The sequence below is a fragment of the Vanessa cardui genome, chromosome 6 (assembly GCF_905220365.1).
Source record: "Vanessa cardui chromosome 6, ilVanCard2.1, whole genome shotgun sequence".
In the NCBI taxonomy this organism is placed as follows: domain Eukaryota; kingdom Metazoa; phylum Arthropoda; class Insecta; order Lepidoptera; family Nymphalidae; genus Vanessa; species Vanessa cardui.
In genome coordinates, this window is record NC_061128.1 from 1,708,496 (window position 1) to 1,728,477 (window position 19,982).

The 19,982-nt window shown below is 32.5% G+C and overlaps 1 protein-coding gene across 2 annotated transcripts in view; it reads left to right on the forward strand.

The window, feature by feature from the left end:
• Positions 1-19,982, forward strand: part of LOC124530415 (netrin receptor UNC5C-like) — a 71,216-nt gene that overhangs the window by 41,944 nt on the left and 9,290 nt on the right. The window contains exons 6-8 of one of the 2 annotated variants that reach the window (XM_047104581.1): positions 5,583-5,753; positions 7,765-7,818; positions 14,168-14,320. In XM_047104581.1, coding sequence (XP_046960537.1) covers positions 5,583-5,753; positions 7,765-7,818; positions 14,168-14,320 — 378 coding nt within the window. The remainder of the gene's footprint in view (positions 1-5,582; positions 5,754-7,764; positions 7,819-14,167; positions 14,321-19,982) is intronic. The other variant, XM_047104582.1, reaches the window with a different exon arrangement.

The following is a 19,982-nucleotide window of genomic DNA, read 5'->3' on the forward strand; positions in this document are numbered from 1 at the left end:
AATAATACTTCATTCTCATTCTCTATTTCTTTTTCTTGCGCAATTTGTCACAGTCTAAGGTCATCTGTGCGACACCGTTATCATGGTGCCATTCATTTTCTGCACTGACCAGTCATGACAACTTACGCTCAGGCCTTAAAAACTATCTTGCAATCATATGTGCGACATCCATTTCTGAATGCCATTCATTATCTGCACGGATTGCTCATATGTTTCAAATTTACATCAAAATATCAACATTCTTAGTAATGACACACACTACTTAAAATCATTAACTCAAATCTCAAAAAAAAAAAAAAAAATTAATAATATTGCAGGAATTTGATCAACTGAAAATAATAATCGTAAATAATCAATTGTTTATTGCATTACACACATATTAAAAAACAATCCATGTTATATTACTATTATCATTATAAAAGAATATTTAAAAAAATATATATTTTGTTTTATACTTATTATTCTTTCTCTAAATCTCTAACTCTCTAATTTCTGAACTCTCACTCTAGTCACTGTCACTGTTATAACTGGAGTAACCTTTATAATTCATCCACGCATAAATCTTATATATCTAGTAAATAAACCCGAAAGCGATTCAATTATGCGATAACTGCTAAATTTTCTAATTCTAAGCAATGAATCTTTTGTTCATCGACTGAAGTTTTACAGCTATAATACGTTACAGGCCTCAGTAAACCGTCTGTATCGATTTGCAGGAGAATTTCAGCAATGCCCATTTTTGATGCATCTGTGTGCATTTCGGTTTCTAAATTATATATAACATTAATATTGTACGTTCAACTAACTTTGCTTTTAATATTCTAAACGATTCAGATTGTTCAGTCGTCCATTTCCATCCAAATTTAGGCCTAAGTAGGTCTGTTAATGAAGAGGCGATAAGCGTAAAGTCTTTCACAAATTGACCAAAGAAACTAGCCAGGCCAATAAAGCGCTCGACATCATAACATTTCGCGGGGTTGTGAAGTTATGTATAGTTATAGCTAACGTTTTTCGCGTTCCTGAACGTATCCCTTGACCACTTACTTGAAATCCTAAAAAGTCTAGTTCAGTATAAAGGAAACTGCATTTCTTTAATTTAAGGTTAAGTCCTGCGTCTTTTATTTCCTTCACCATGAATTGAACTAATCAACGTTCCGAAAAAGAGAGTCTGTACGGGCGGTAAACTACTGGTTGCGTATCATTCAAGTCTATTTCCATTTGAACCACATTATTCAACTCTAAGTCACGTAAATTTACTGAGAAACATGTTTTAAGTATCTTTTTAAGTCTGTTAATTTCATCCTCACTAAGTTGCTTATCGTGATTAATAGATGAACTAGTCTTAGGATTATTAAAACCCAATTAATTTAAACTTAAGTGATTTCCAATACAAGCAGCACGTGTAACCAATGAGCTCTGACTTAAACAAATCGTATTATCACTAAAGTTTTGTACCAGTATTTTACTCCTGTCAATCTATATTATACTCACCCGGCATCAAATAATATTCGTTATTCAACGTACCTCGTATAGAACCACTAATGCGAATCGACCTCAAATACTTATTCGTGGAAATACATGGAAATGCAAACATTTCTTTAGAATGTAAAATAACATCTGTTTTTAAATTACAATTTAACTGAACAATCTCGCGTAAATAGTAAGGAATTTGTAGAATATACGCATTGACTTCTTCCACGATGTCCTGAATTTGTATCGTTATGTCAGGGACACCCAAAGGCATCACTATGCTATTACCTATATACCCTTCATGGTTGGTAAGTTATTATCAGTCCACGCAATTAGCAAGAATCAACAGTACATTGGCTACCTAAATTGACGTAACATTGAATAAGTTCACCGTTGATTTTTTACAGCATTAAACATTTTTGTCATTAGTCGTACTTATGCATCTGTATCATTAGATTTATCATCCTTACTAATAGAATCGGAAGGTAGTTTAGGACAATAGGTAGACAAGTGACCTAGTCTATTACAAACATTTCATTTTAATATATTTTTCAAGCATCTAGAACTAATATGCCCAGCTTCATTGGAATTAAAACATACAACTGACGTACTATTTTGAGATCTAAGGGTCCTATTTTCGCTGTTACTTGTCATTTGCCGTGCATTATTTATAGACATCGAGGAGGTAATATTATTACGCTTATCTTGATTCATTATATTTTTGACAAATTCGCGAGGTTGCTGCTTAATTGATTGAAAATATTTTAGAATTTGTTCAGGTTCTTGACACTTTACAGCTTTTGCACCTAACCTCAAGGATCGATCCTCAATACCGTACAGTAAACAATCTACCGCTCGTTTACCCCGTATTTCACATCTATTTAATAAATTAATTTTTTCATAAAAGTAATGTTCCAAAGAGTCGTTAAATTTGACACGTTTTGATAGCATCTCAGTCAATAACTCAACATAGTCTTCACTAGTTGGAAATGATTCCTCTAACTTGGTTTTCCATTCAGGCCACGAATACGACATGGATGGTAGAGCTTGATACCACGTCTTCGCAACCCCTGTCAGTTTAGGCAATGCGTAGTGAATATTCTGCTCTTCCCCCCAACCGTAAAGCCTCGCACACTCTTCAACCTTTTTGATCCACATAGACATGGTCTGGCTCTTGACCATAGGGTCAAAATCGGGAATCACATTACCGAGCATAGGAAATTTATTATTCTGGGATCGACTTTTGGCTAAGAGTTCTACTAATGAGGCAAGAATCACTTGTGTGTCATTATTAAGAACATTAGTAGTACTCACGTGACCAGAAGCTGGAGGTGCACGACGCTCGCCGCTGCACTCTAAGCGTCCGCTGAGGCCTGTCCCGCTGCATCTTCCGGCGGAGCGCCGGCGAAGGCTGCGACGTCGATGGCCAGAAACTGAAGGTGTATGACGCTCGCTACTAGACTCTGAGCGTCCGCCACGATCATTCCTGTTGGATCTGCCATCCGAGTCCCGGCTGAGGCGACGTCGATTCTGTCGCTTACAGCTGCTGCTCCGACTGCGACGTCGGCCACGGCTGCGTCTCCGGTTCGATTCATCACGACGTATCGTAGACTGTTCGCGAACACTGCGACTTTTAGCACGAAGAAATCCCAAGGAACAATCGTTCGGTTTTTCGTTGCTCGTGCATTCCGCTTCGGTCACGACGACGTTTTCGCTGCCTGTGCTCGCTTTTTTTAGTAACTTCATCCATTGTTACGGAGATACTTTATCGACAATATCTATGCAACTCTTATAATTGATGATTAGTTATCGGCAATATTTACTGAATATTGTGGGCGCAATACCTTTATCCACTTCTGAGATAAAAGGATCTAAGATTATCTCCAAGTAAATTCGATTATTTTTGTTATTAAAATTTTATTATTCACATTTCAACATTAAAAAAAATATATTCCACCAAAGAATGTCCAGTCTCCTCTTCTTTATTTTTCCGTTGCCATAGTTACATAATTAAAGTAATTATGTGACTATGGCCAGTTATAACTCATGAATTTAAAAAGTTATTAGTGTATATATTACATAGTATTAAATAAATACATCATAATATAATATATTGGCTAATTAACCTTACACATGGGATCTAAGATGTTATGTCCTTGTGCCTGTAGTTACATTGTTTCGCTCACTCTTCAAACTGGAACACATGACGAATAAGTATTGCTATTTGGCAATACACCATCTGATCATCGTTATTCATTGTAGGTAATAGCGTGTTATTAATAAAAAAAAGGGGACAAGTGCGAGTTGAACTCGCGTGAAGAGGGTTCCGTGCGATGTTAATATCTCCTAAAATATTGGTCGTAGAATGTTCATTGTGGGATTATTTTTTTCATTAAATATTCATCTACAAACCGATTCAACAAAACTTAACATTGGAGTTAAAAAATATGTTTTCCCACACATTCCACCTGCAAATGTAAGTTGGTACGCACAATATTGAGTGATTTACCATGTTATTTTAATATCATGGACTTCTTATAGGTTTTCCTATAATCTATAAGGAGAAAACTAATTTCTGTATTTTTTTCAAAATTTTAGGTTCAGTAGTTTCGGAGATAAGGGGGGGGGAATGGTCAATTTTCGTCTATTTTCTTGAATAACTTGGAAACTATTTATTTTAAAATTACAAAAAAATACATTTAAGATCTTCTCAATAAGACCTTTCATTTGATATGCCACACGATGCAGTTTTCAGAATTTTTTTTTTAATTTTCCCCTTCCCCCCCAAAAATGACCCCCCATATACAGATTTCATCTGCTCACGTCACACCTCTGTATTTGGGTTACAGGAATAGATATGTGTACCAAATTTCAACTTAATCAGTCTAATAGATTCGGAGATAATTGACTGTAAGCGACGGACGGACAGACACACGAGTGATCCTATAAGGGTTCCGTTTTTGTGTCAGACGTACGGAACCCTAAAAAGTCTCGTAATTTATGAAATCGAAATTGAATCGAACGACAGCCTTTCGTGTGAAACAGAAATTAATTCTATAAAATATATAAATAGCTATTTTCCTTTGTATTTCACGATTTTATTCAATCGACATCAAAGACGTGACGAAAAGTAATTTCGGTAAACGATTTTCTTCTTGGTATTGTGTTTTTCTCTGAAAAAGCGTCATGAATATTAAGATTTCATCAAAAAGGTATATAACGAAAATCAGTTACATTCACAATATAAACTTTGTATGTATTAAGCATATTGGGATATTTATTCGCCGATGTTAAAGTCGCTTAAGCCATTTAAGTACCATACGAGAGAATATTTCGAACGTTAAGCTACTTAATTCAGATGTTGGTATGTAGCTACTAAATTCACATCCGAATGATACCATTAGAAAGTTTAGGCTTATAATACCTACATGCAAACGAAAAACTTTAAGCAATTACGGTTCATTTTGTATTATTGTCTTTAAAAATGTGTTTTATATTTCACCTGTAATCATTTATTTAGCTACAGGGTATTACTACAAACGAGCTAAACCAAACGGACCAACTTTTTTGTCGTTGTGTGCGTAACAGCTACCCTGGACACTCGCCAAACGTCATTCAACTTTTATCTATTATGCGATTTATATTAGAGACCAAAGATTGGACCCAATTGTTTTCAACTCAAACTCAAATTCAAATTCCTTTATTCAATACAGAAGCATCACACTTACTTATTGATTGTCAAATAAACACTACCACCGGTTCGGAAAAAGGAACACCCTGACCTGAGAAGAACCGGCGAAAGAAACTCAGCGGGTCTTTTTTTTTGTTATTTTTTTTTTTTGTCAAATTAATAAGATTCATAGTAGTATATGATTAGAAATAGCCAGGAGGCGATCGTTTCATTCCCAAGGTGTGCTATCAAACATAATCTCGATAACATATATTACGCCTGCTAGTCTAGACATATAAATAATCTAAGAAAAATCTTTCTACTTTCAGTGTGTCAGTTCTTATTTATTGTTATGTTCTAAACACCACAACGTTCAAATATGTTTGAATTAACTCTTTAGGTATTTTTTCCAGTCTCGTATTAATTACTATTAAACTTGCAGTCAATGGCGGTTGGAGTTCATGGGGCCCATGGACGCAGTGCCGTTGCAACGGTCGCGTGGCGGGACAGCGGCGCACGCGCACCTGCACTGATCCCCACCCCCTTAATGGAGGGGCGCCCTGTCAAGGTCAAAGCGTTCAGAAAACAGCTGACTGTGTATTATGTCAGAGTGGTGAGTACCTTCCTATGTTTTAACTTTAAAAAAACGTTACATTTACCAAGTTATAATTATATATAGACATATAAGTTTTATATATCATTAAATGCCGTTAAACTTTATTTAGTAACTGGTGAGAACTGTGACGAGTCTTATTTGTATAGATTCACTGAATAAGTAATTAAAGATTACCATCTCCCCGTAAATTTACGCTTCAGAAACCTCATCACTTTTTGTGTAAGGTCTTTGCCCTTAACTATTACTTTGTATCTCTCAAGCGGAGTGAGATGTTGCTATGATTTAAATAAACTATAAAATATAACAAGAACCTCAATAAATAATATGGTCTCAATATATTTGTATGAAGAAGCGACATTCATCAAAGTCTATCTATTCATTTATAAAGAAAGTAGTAATTGATAGATAATATAATCTCACTAATCTGCTTAAACTTGGTTGAATGTTACCTAAGAATTCCGGAATCAAATTACAAACGAATATGTATATACCTATATGTTCTTAGAGTGACTCGAAACAGTACCCATTCAGTTTTTTTAGAAACTAAAATAACGAACTGTGACACCAAAAGAAAGATTTTTTTTAAACAGTGTCAAAAAATCAAATAGAATGTATAGGAAATGTTGCCAGTGAAAAATGTTACATAAAAACTGAACTATACAAATTCCGTAAAATAATATTGTGGCATCTGATACTGTTATGACAGACGAATATTTTTTATCTATATAGCAAAAAATGTAAGCTTTTAATATTTCGTACTAAAACAAAAACAAATCAAAATAAAATTATTTTGGACGTTTTGTTCTAATTTTGAATTTTTAGATTAAAACGCGCTAGTATTAGAACATTTTTACTAGTGTTGTCAAAATTGCGAATAGTCATATAACAAAAAGTTACCAGCAAAAAATAAATTATCGAGAAATTTTAAATTATTCAATTCTATAAGCTGTAAATTCAAAGTCATGTGTTGCCAGACCGTATCGAATTGATCTTACACTTGCAACAAAAGTACAAACATCAATCGTGAACCAAGAAATTATAATTACAAGGAGTGAAAGACTCCCACTGATTGGTAAGTCGATTCCTTTGATGGCACATATCAAGTATAATAAGTATGGGACGTTGGATTTACGCAGTAATAGCCGTATAAGATTAATGAATCCATAAGAAGCGTATTTCTAATTCTGCAAGATGTATACGAACATCAAAGATACTGATGTATGGAGACGAAGATAATAATAATTATTATTTCTATTTTTGAAACCAAGTTCTTTTATTTGGCTTACAACATAACTGGCAGGAATATATAGTATCCCAATAGACTATTGGCATTTATTTAACTGTCAAATGCCTTACCTAGCTATTGGTATAATTGTGACATTTTTTCCATACATATATGCACGTTTACATGCACTATTTTAAATTTCGAAATCAAACTCTCAATTTTCCCTAATGATCCGAATCGCTATAGGAAATGATGTGACGTCATTACAGCTATTATAATAAAATAGCTGACGGTATTTATATATTGTAAAATTAATTAAAGCGTTAGATAATTACCCGTTTGAACATAAACGTCACTGTCAGTACAATTGAACGTAAAATAAGGCGACATAACTATAATAATAAGGTATTTATCTAAACATAATGGCATAACAAAATATAATTTTACTAAAGAGCGAAAATCCAATTATAAATTTAACATCAATAACTTTTTCATTCAAGTGTACACAATACAATACGAATAAATTAATTACTGTTACACGTATTTGATAAACTATTTCAAAACTATTGTTTACAATTCTACTTTCGAATATGTGATAGTAAAAACACATTTAATTAAACATAGTTTAACACTAAAGCTCACAATTCTCATGTTATCTACGAAATAGTTTTGACATATTGTGTTTTGAAAACTTGTGTATGCGACTGTACTTTATATTTGTAAGTTGGTAGTATTGTATTCAATTGAGTTAATGTTCGTTTATTTTTAATGCTTATCCTGAAGACGGATACAATATGGATCTCCAAGTGTATGATAACACACAGCAACTGTTAATAGGTAAGTAATTGCATAAACATAATTAGTTATTTTTTTCTAAAATTTTATTTAATAATTGGACGCTATGATCGTTTTTTTTTTTAATTTTTATGTCTATTTTAAATGTAATTAAGGAAATTCTTAAAAATATTTGCACTTGATAACGACTGGGGAATTTTGTGTTCATATAAAACTTTTAACAAGTGATCAAATATTTAATTTTTGGAATGAAATTTCCCACTGCTGGGATAAGGCCTCCTCTCCCTCTGGGTAGACATGGAACATATTCCACCACGTTGTTCAAATGGGGTTGGTGGAAATTATTTACATACATATGTAATGTATACTTTCAAGATTAATATTTTCGAACCACACAAATAAAAACATATTCGGATAATTTTAGAATCTATCTCATTACATAGTTAGATATATGAGTTAAAAAAGATCAAAATCATCCACTAATAATGGCTTAAAACAAAAATGTATAAGAATACTTACATAATACTTAATGTTAACATCTATCTATACGAAAAAAGTCAACTGTGCGTTGCACGACGAATTAAAACGAATGAAACAGGAACACCCACTTCATACTCACACAAAAAAATTAAAGGAATAAAACGCACGTGCCCAAATTTCTTTTCAAGTATATCTGCCATCTAAACCAGGGGTACTCAATCTGGGGTCCGCGTGCGTCACTTAAAATTTGTATAAACAAATGTTAAATTTGTTAAGTCCTTTAAAAGCATGTTCATTTAGTGTTTATTAATGTAATATCTAATATTGTGTCATCTCTTATTTTACTTTTGATGTCATTTGGTATCTCAAAAATAGGCTTACAACGAGTCAATATGACAACCAGTCATATTTTGCATAGATATAACACAGCAGCCTGTAAATTTCCCACTGCTGGACTAAGGTCACCCCTCCCACTAAGAAGAAGTTGGTTGCAGAATTTCCATGAAATTAGACACATGCAGGTTTACTCGCGATGTTTTTTTCCACCGCCGAGCATGAGATGAATTATAAACACAAATTAAGCACATATATATATATATATATATATATATATATATATATATATATATATATATATATATATATATATATACACTATATATGTATGTATATATATATATATATATATATATATATATATACATATATAGTGGTGCTTGCCTGGGTTTGAACCCAAAATCATCGGTTATGATACATGCGGATGCATAGATATAATTAGATTATAAATTAAAATAAATAAATATTTAATGTTTGTAAAGTGTAAATATCTGTATGTAAAGATCGAGATATCATAAGCAATGTTTAGAATAAAAGGCTTGGAACTGCTTATAAACTATAAAAATCCTGCGGTTTAATGTATGAGGCATAAAACAGCGGCTGTTCACATCAAAGGCATAAGTGTTTCGTAACGTTAGTAAAACTACACGAGGGCATTTGAAGAAAAGGATTTGTTTTGATACACACGGGTATTTAAAATTATCATTTTTTTAAATATGATAAACTTATTTCTTCTATAAATCGAATTAATAGCCTCAATAGACAATAATATCGAGTTAAGCAACGTTAAGTTTGCAGTTTGAAACCAATTTTTGAGGCTTCATTAAAATATTCGTTATTAAAATGATTACGTACATTTATTGCACTTTAAAGTTCTGTATTTTGTGTTTTCATAGGATTTTAAATAAAATATAATGTATATTAATATTATAAATATGAAATTAGCTCTGTCTGTCTGTCGCTCTCTTTTGGTATGAAGCAAAATTGAACTCCAACAAAGGACATAGGCTACTTTTTGCCAGACACATGACAACATAAAACACGAGCAAAGCCACGGGCGACTACATAGTCTGTTATAATAGATTTTTTTTATGGAATATGTTGGCGGACGAGCATACGGGCCACCTGATGGTAAGTGGTCACCATCACCCATAGACAATGACGCTGTAAGAAATATTAACTATTCCTTACATCCTCAATGCGCCACCGACCTTGGCAACTAAGATGCTATGCCCTTGTGCTTGTAGTTACACTGGCTCACTCACCCTTCAAACCGGAACACAACAACACTGAGTACTGTTGTTTAGCGTTAGAATATCTGAGATGCAATCAATCGTTATTTTTAAAAAGACCAACTTCAGGTCATCCAACTAGATTGCTTAATTTAATTTAACTACATTGTATAATTGTATAATTTACATAATTCGAAAATAACAGACGCTATTTAAGAGTCATGAAAATTAAACATGAAACTGCAATCGGGGGGATATTGTTTCAAAATAATCTTAATTTTGACATAGTATATTGTAAGTTGTTGTTGGTATTTAGTTGATAAAATTAGCTATTACAATGTTTACAATTTAGATTTTATATATATAAATAACATGACTTTCTTTTTTCAATGTAGTTTCAATGTACAACATTTTAAAATGAATGTTATGTGTTATGTTATGTATTGTAGTTTGCTGTATTGTAGAGTACCGTATTGTACACTGAACTCGGTGACGATGTATGTCAAAGAGGACCAACAGAGTAGACAATAAAACGTAATCAAGCGCGTTTATTTCAGTGAGATGTCAGAGCATTGTGTCTATAATTGCTAACACATGTCGAGTGTGTTCCGTTAAACGTCGATTTTACTATTCCAGAATATTTTCGTCATAATCCACCCGCGTGTGTAGTCTTAACCATCTACAAATATATTGTTATACCGTCTTTTGTATTATATTAGTTTTGATCAATGATGATTTTCTATATATTATAGAGATATAATTATATTCATTTATTTAATTTGTGTTTATAATTCATCTCGTGCTTGGCTGTGAAGGAAAACATCGTGAGGAAACAAAAATTGGAACAACCTGGTGGAATATCTTTCAAACCAAAAAGGGAGAGGAGATTATAGGAATTTTATAGGCTGTTGTTGTTGTTGTTTATGGATATTTAATTTAAAAAAAAACTGTACACCTATTTGAAATGACCTAGCTATGAAATACTATAATATATTCTATACTATTTAATTTCACTAAAATAGAATATAAAATAAATTAATGCACATACTTTCTTTTCATCAACCAACAAAACTCCTTAGTTCCTTAATTCTATTCAAACTTTTGTAAGCAAATAATTGTACTGGCATTTATGGATAATTTAAATACTCTTTTAATAATTGAACAATAGATCACTTCTAGATTTTATCGAAGTGAGCAAGTAGCGTTTTCTTCCATAAGTGTTCCATTTTGATATCGATATGATAAACCTACATAATATTACGATAGCGCTTACAGTCATCAAGTAATTTGTTTAACGCGAATGATTCGATGACCGGGACATGAAAGTTCACATTGTTCCATCTCTAACGAACCTCGACTGATTTATGTGTGTGTTTTAATTAATAAGAAATGCTACACACATATGTAGTTTAATATGCGTACATAACACCCACGCGGAGGGGAGTGAGTTATTGATTGGTACAAGGTATAAGCAACAAACATTTATAAAATATGTTAATAAATACCTCCAATATAAATGGCCTCTGACATTCTATACAAAATATATATCAATCAAAATTTTTTTATTCAAGTAGACTGCTACAAGCAATTTTGAATCGTCATTTAACAATTATATTAAGCAACGCTACCACCGGTTCGCAAAGTAGATTCTACCGGGAAAAACCGGCAAGAAACTCAGTGGTTACTCTTTTACAACATTTGAAAATACATTCATGTTAGTTAAATACAATTATATTAGTATGTAATACATCCTGCCTGGTAGTCAACTATTATTTATTAATTCCACTGTAATTAATTCGTCTGTATACTAATTTTGTATCGAATAATATGCTTTATCTACCAGTGATAAATCTTTGTGATTAAACTAATATAAATGTTAAATTCTAAAATAAGGAAAAATAAATTAAAAAAAGAAAAACAAACCGATCACTTACAGAGTCACTATTTTATGAAATTTTAAAACAAACACTTTAAACAAAATAAGGCCAAATATCATAGCGACTATTGAAAAATCAACCTTAAATCTTATGAATTACGCTTCAATATTGTAAGTCGGTCTAATAAAAACATATTTTCAACCGACTTCCAAAAGGAGGAGGTTATCAATTCGTCTGTATTTTTTTTTTTTTATAATACATGTAAAGATTAAAGTCGTTACTTGTTCTTAACTTGTACCACAGTGCAGGACGAATTCTCAACTCTATTATTTCTTTTGTAAAAAAACACATGTGATTTATCCCCGCTGTAAGGCCCTCGGGCGTCTCCGAGTACTTTAATTTCAATTTATAGGGTAATACTTTATGAGTTAACGTGCTTGTATTATTAGATACAATTAATAACATGACAACGATGTATATGGCAATGAAATGTGTCTTATTCTCAACTGCATTCGTTATGTAAATTACAAGACACAATACAAGAATTGAGACTTAGATTCATACTTGAAAATAAATCTAATTAAAATAACTTTATTTGTTCAGACGAATTTGATCCTTAAGTGCAATAACAAATGTCATTAAACATTGTTTGTAAACGTAAATTAGTTTACAGGATTTTATAATATAATGATTAATCAAATTCGGCTACAAAATATAACGTAGTACAAAAGCTTACTCATTGGCTAAAATGAAAAATATCATTTGACAACGACCAATTAAATAGTTAGCTTGTATTTTGTATGATTATAATCGACAATAGAAATATACTATTACGATATGTATCAAGTATTGCATAATAAGTTGTGCACTAATTCTAAATATCAAAGTCGATATAAAAGCATTCGAGAAAATAACGCAATCGTTTTAAAACTGTACACTCAACATCAAACTAATCCATTATTATTTCTCAATAATAAAAATAGCTCTATATAATAATTTGTTACAATATAAACGATATGTTCACCTGTATACGTAGCCGACTGTACCTATTAGGAAATTGATATGTTACGTCAGGTCCGTGCAATATTATTAATACGGCAGAACATGCGATCTGACCATTTGCAAATTCGATACATGGTATTTTAGTACTTCCCTGCTATTATAGGGATGTATTTTCGTGAAACACGAAATACGTTTATCGTTATTTGTTTTTATATATTACACGTATCCATATTTACCTACAGATGATTAATACTAACTAGAAGTGCCAAGTGAATGCTGCGTTGTATATTTGATTTGCACCTTTTTGTTATATTTCTTTAAATCATTGATATGATCTATGTTTTGTATCAGTGGGTTTCCGTTATATTCCCAAATTTTCTGTGTGTCCTAAATGTATGCTGCAATACATTTTGACGATGTTTTGTTAAAATGAAGTTATCGAGGAAATCTCGACACATATCCAACATATATTGATTTCAATTTCAAGATTTGATTCAATAGTATGTAAATATTTTTGTTATAGTGTAAAAATGTATATAATAAACTATCAAAATTTTATATTAATATCTTATTAACTCTTATTAGTGATAGTGAATTTATCTTCTAATAGAAAAAGAGGGCATTTCTATATTACATAATAATTTAAAGTTACTATCTTTCTGTATGTATATTAAAATATATCTAAGCTTATATGCCTGTACATAAGCGTCAGTTCACTTGCCTTGACGTCTCAATCGATCATCAGCCAACCTTACACAATATAGTTCCATCCTTGGAACATAGGATAACACTGACCGAATAATTAGTATAAGCTACCTAACAAACGTACGTACAGAAACTAATTATAATATATAACCAAATAAACCAATAATATATTCTGAATTCACTCGCAATATGCATAAATGTATGGTGGTCCTTGATTAGGATTAGGGCATGAATATTAAAGGGGACGTCGATTGATTAAGCCAGTTGAGTGGATTCAAATAGTTACGGTGTTATAATATTATTAATGCAAAGCTCGACCACAAATAACATATTTGTTCATATTACTGGAATTAACACTGAAATCATATGACACGATAAACAAGATAACACTAAATTGAAACACGATATGAAACAGGATCGTAATAATTATTGAACAAGAACTTAAGTATCCAATGAAACTCTATGCTAACATAGCCAATATTGGTGCAAACGATTCAGTTTACTTGGACTAAAACTGGAGCAAGTTTTGGATCAATTAATATGAAAACCAATTCATCCCGTGATAAAAGTATTGTAATCGATACAAGATTTATAATTATCAGTATTTTGCTTATTTTTAACTTCTTTATTATTTTATTTTTCTTATAAAGCAATAGCAAAGAAAACATCGGCTGTGTTGTTCTTTCAATTTTTAAATAGTTTAAAAATATATCAAGGTTTTGTCTAGAGCTCATATTGATATTTGTCTTTTTTTCTCAGCGTCTCCCGGTCGATGGGGAGTGTGGACGGAGTGGTCTGTCTGCGGATCTGACTGTAGACAGACTAGGCGGCGCGCCTGCATGGGTGATGCTTGCTCCGGAGCTCAGGTTCAGCATGCTGACTGTGTTGGAGACTACTGTGGAGTTCACGGAGGTATGTTACCTAGTATTTTAACTACTATATATTGTTTAAAATATTCTGGTGTGTTCGAAGTAATTTTAAGGTTTCTCATTTGACTTATTTAAATCTGTGATCGATATTAATAAAATGTTATATATTTACAAAGTGGAAACCCCGGTCAGTTTATTTATACAGCTTGTCATAGCAATTTTTAGTAACTACTCAAAGGGCTCTCTTGAAAGAAATCAGGCTTGATATATTCAAAGTAACTTTCACCAGTGTCAAATATATCAGTTCCCGTAAGAGGAAGTTATCAAGAGCCATCGAAATTCCAAGATAGCCGTTTCATAAACTTAGGAACTTTATTACGCCTTCATTTCCTGCAACACGCACAAATTTACGCAACATCTTATGTTTATTGCATGCTCCGAATAGAAATAGCGTGTAAACTTTTAATAAATATCGGTTAGAAGATTCGGATGTATATGATCCGCTGACGCTGGTTCATCTTCAAGTTATGAAACTATTCCTTAAGGGACATGTTAATTAAGCTGATTCTATGAAAAGCGTATGGCTCGGTTCAAACAGATGCCATAAGACTAAAAATACACTTCCTTTTCCGCGCTCGCTCATAACTATGAAATGTTACACAGACTGGTCTCTTTATAACAGGCTATCGGTTGTAACCCTAACCTACCAGCTTAAATTGACCCGCCGTACCTTCTGTGAGTACATGAAATTTTATGAGCTAAGCACGTAGATAAGGTACACAAAGGCTCCGCTTTGGGTGGTCACGTTAAAAGATTGGAGAGATACTAAAATCGGGTGCCGTGACCATCTGGGTCGTATCATACCGTCTAAATATAGAAGAGGACCTAAAACTTTATGGTACACTTACGTAACATTGACTTAAAAATTCATATCTTTATGTCGCCCGTCTAAATTGGATAAACAGATACCACGTTTTCTTTTTAAAATAAATGCACCATATATTTTATTTACGTCCTCAGTGAGTGCCAACAACGCTTATTTATGTAATGTCACCATAGTTTTCGGTAAATGCAAACAATTTGCGTCTAAAGCAGTTCTATTATGACTCAGACTTTCATTTAGAAGTGTTTCATTTTTATGGATTCATACTTTCCTTTTTGGTCGTAGTAGTGATATAGCAGGCTCATTTTTTTTGTCTGCACAAAAATCTGTATCAATATATTAATGACGACGATATATTGTATAAGAATTTAATTATATTATTAATGATAGATTTCTTTATACCTTTCTATCATCGGTCGTAATTCCCATGATTGGTTTCAATCCAATATACTGAATGGAAAATGATCAGTCCATATTTTGTTTATAATATCAATAAATCACTTTCGTGGCCCCCGTTGACTCGGTTTCAATTTCCTATTCTGTTTATCGTACATTTTGATAAATAGCCGCAGGCAACCAATGTTTGGTTTAACATTATCCACCAGCGCTTTCTTTCACGCTAAATAAATTTGCAATCTGACATATTTGCCTATAAATAGCTTTTGTTTATCTTTAGATACAGATTCGTTATTTATTGGTCTTACGATTTTCGTCTTTCCTGAATCATTTTCTGTATCAATTTATTTATCGAATTGTATTTATTATGTTTCGTTTGATTTGGTTTATCTATTAGGGATTTTAAAAAAAATTTCGTACTAAAATATTTGATTCTAAAATTATCTGTTTATGTTTATATTGCCACTTAAAACTTGGACAAAGGATAGTACATCTGGGTTATCATACAATCGATGCCAAAAGATTCTTCTTCTTTAATATGTCATATAAAAAATATTTATATTTATAAAATGTTAATAAAAATAATATCGAAGTTATAAAAACTGCTTATGAAAATATTCCAACTAAAAATCTTATAACAGAACGTATAAAAGCGCTAATAGTCTAAATGGGGTTGCTTTAATTAAATTTTTATTCGTGAAAAGCATAAAGCGGTCAGTAGGATCTCATAACGCAGCTCTAACTAATTCAAGTAAAGCAACAGTGGAGCATCAGTAAATTGCCCACATGAAAGGTAAACCGCTGAATGCGAAGACCGTGGAAAAGACTCATTCATTTGCACTGGCGAGCGCCCTCTTCATTAGCCTAATTGCCTACATACAAAGGGGAAATGGTGAAATTTTATAGCCTCTTTTCATCTTTTGTTGCCTAAACATTAGAATAGTGGCCCGTTTGTTTCACGAAACGTTCGCTTAGGCATGCGAAGGTGCTTTGAAGAAATTTGAATTGTTAATGCTCCATCTTACCGCTTTTTAAGTGTTTTGTTAATCTGTTGTCGGTGATTTATCGTCGAATTCGTATATTTTTTATCATTTATGTTCGGCGTAAATTTTTTATTCATCGTTTATGTCATGTGAGTTTTTCAAATGTAAATTCTATGCTTGTAAATCTTTCTTTTGTATTATCACCGAGTGACAAAGCAGTTTATCTATAGACATGGGAACAGATGCCTTTCTTTTTACCCGACTGAGGTGAAAAAAAGAGTTATGATATCATACTTACAAAATCCAAACAAAATTTTATTTAATTCGTTAAATATCAAATAGATATTCTAAATTATTATAATTCGTGTGTAATCAATGTTTTCATTACACATTTATGTACCTATATTTTATAGACATTGTTATCTAAATGTAGATCTAATCAAAAAAAAAAAAAATGTCGGAACGTACGTCTTCATTTGTTTGGCGTTGAAATAAATTGAATCGCTAAACTTTTTTTTCAACACAAACGAAATAAGTAAAGGGATGTACGCGATGCAATTCTCATTACTGGAGGTGGGTTCCGTAAATGATTTGTTGTGATTTCGTCGAGAGGGCTCAGCGGGTGATCGCAAACTGCATTCACATATCCTCTAACCATTACGTGCTGTAATAACCATTATACTCAACGGCAATAGGACTATATTTCGATGCACAGCTGAGGTCGAGAATTTAATTCAGAATGGCCTCCTACCACGTTATGGCTAAGCGACAAGGGTTCGTAGATTTCGATTGGATTCAGTATCTCAAATCTCTCTGCAGTGGACTCGGATATACGGCTGGCACTGACAAATGTTTACACAGTGTACAAATTTCAACGTAACCCTTGGCTAGATCAGCGGGGTGCATTATACCCCGACTGTTTTATATTGACTTTATATTGACAATCATTTTTCTTGAAACATAAATATTGTAAACCATTATCGAAGCACATAAAATAAAGATAGAAAATGATATTTGCAAAATTGTTTTTGTGACCAATGATTTGTTTACAAACCCCCGGATATATTTTTATCACAGAGAGACTATCTGCCTCCAACAAAATCGTAAACATCATTATTGTGATGGGTCATAAAGGCCTGCACGTGTTCAATACTCGGTTCTCAGTTTAAGGCTGCGAAGGGTTAATCGGATAGCACGTATCACGCAAATTAATTCTGGTGTCGTCAAGGTTTTACGATATTTTAGTTATAGCTAGTCGAGTAGCGGATGGATAATTTATAGTAATAAATATGAGCCGCCATAAAACTTATGGAACCGCGGAACTTGTTTACGTTCGAGATTTATAGATATCGATTTAAGTGTGGACACTTGTTAAGTTAATATTATGGTATAAAAATCGTTTACATTTAATTTAAAGGCTTAGGCTTACATTGTAATAAAATTTTGTATTCGTTTTTTTTTTCAATTTGATGTTTAAAATAATATTTATATTAAGGATTCGACGGATGGAATAAGCAAATGATGTTTTTTTTTATGGCCACCTGATAGTAATTGGTCACCATCACCCATAGACAGTGACGCTGTAAGAAATATTAACTATTCCTTACATCGTTAATGTGCCACCAACCTTGGGAACTAAGATGTTATGTCCCTTGTGCCTGTAGTTACACTGGCTCACTCACCCTTCAAACTGGAACACAACAATACTGAGTACTGTTATTTGGCGGTAGAATGACTGATGAGTGGGTGGTACCTACCCAGACGGGCTTGCACAAAGCCCTACCACCAAGTGATTATAATATCTAAAATAGACAATATGTTTTATCTGTATGTATGTCAGATAAAATCGACTAATACATGCATAGACATACAGACGTTGGCTTTGTAAGAAATAAAAATATAATATCAACCAATACACCATTAACCTCAGGAACTAAGTTACATTCGTGTCTGTAATTATGTAATATGTAGGTGGTACGTATCCAGATGAGCTTAAAAAGCCCAACAACCAAGTACACACACACACACACACACACACACACACACACAAACATAAAACTGTACAGATATAAAGACGAAAAGTCAAAGGAAACGAATAATTCACTTTTATACTAAATCAGATTTACAATCCCTTATCGTGCCTCAATTGGAATTTTATTGTAATCACGTCAAAGATATTACAGTAGTAAATATTAATAGCACTATAATATTATTTTACGAAACCGATACCTTTTCCATTTTAATAGAAGTAGCCGACAGTTATTGTTATTCTGATTGAGAGATACTAAATCCTGTTATTGTCGAACCAGTGATATCATTCTCGATACACAAATATTTGTACTGGAGATTAAACTTAGATTAATCACACTTTATAGGGAATAGAACATAAGCAAATAATTCGTCGAAAATCAAATGAAAAAAAGAGTACCCACAAAATTTTCTTGAACTTTTTAAATATAGAACAACCTAAAACAGAACTCTGCTGCGAATTCGATTTTTAAAAACGTTTAGAACTAACGCTTTCCCAATGTGAGTTACATTCTAAACACGCAAATTTTTTTGTTGGTTTTCTACCATTATCAACCGACTTCAAAACCGAGGAGGTTATCAATGATAGCGGCTCCAAATATAACAATAACTATAACTACATTATATAATCGTAAATCAACTTTTAAGTAGTCTAATCTTTTTCATTTCATTTTACTTGGATTGTAAAAAATATGTTGAATACGCAATTATTTTTATTATTTTAGTGCATATTTAAATTAGTGTTTTGTTTGAAATCGGTTTTTATTTTTGTTAAAATTTTTATTTATAGCATTTACTCGAATTTGAACCCACAACCTTCGATTAAGATTTACCTGACCTACGTATATTATCTCCAAGAGAGATATATTAATAAGTATTCCTATTAATATATCTCTCTTCTAAGGTTGATAATATTCTAAATGTATGTAATAAGTTTTCGAGCTCCATTTCCTGACATAAGAAATGACATTTAGACATCTAGATAGAACGTGTCCTAGTTAGGTGAAATGAGAGCGCAGGATTTTGTCGTGTGAGATATGAGTGCAAAGCTTTTGGCGTTTGACGTACGAGTGTACACTTTATTGTCGTTTAAAACAAGAGCTCCATAACACCTTAAAAGACCTTATCCGGTGTACTGTTTTGTATGCCCCGTCTAGGTAACACGCACTTATAAAATTCTACCAAATAGCAGTACTCAGTATTGTTGTTTTCTAGTTTGAAACGTGAATAAGCCAGTGTTACTACAAGCACAAGGAACATAACGTCTTAATATTCAACGATCGTGGAGGTTTGGCTATGTAAGTGATGACATGTTTGACTTTTAGCCTACCTATACAATAAAAATCGACAAATTTAAAGCTAGACAAAGAACTCAGAGATGTGACAGAAGAATATGTTTTTACGATGACATATTC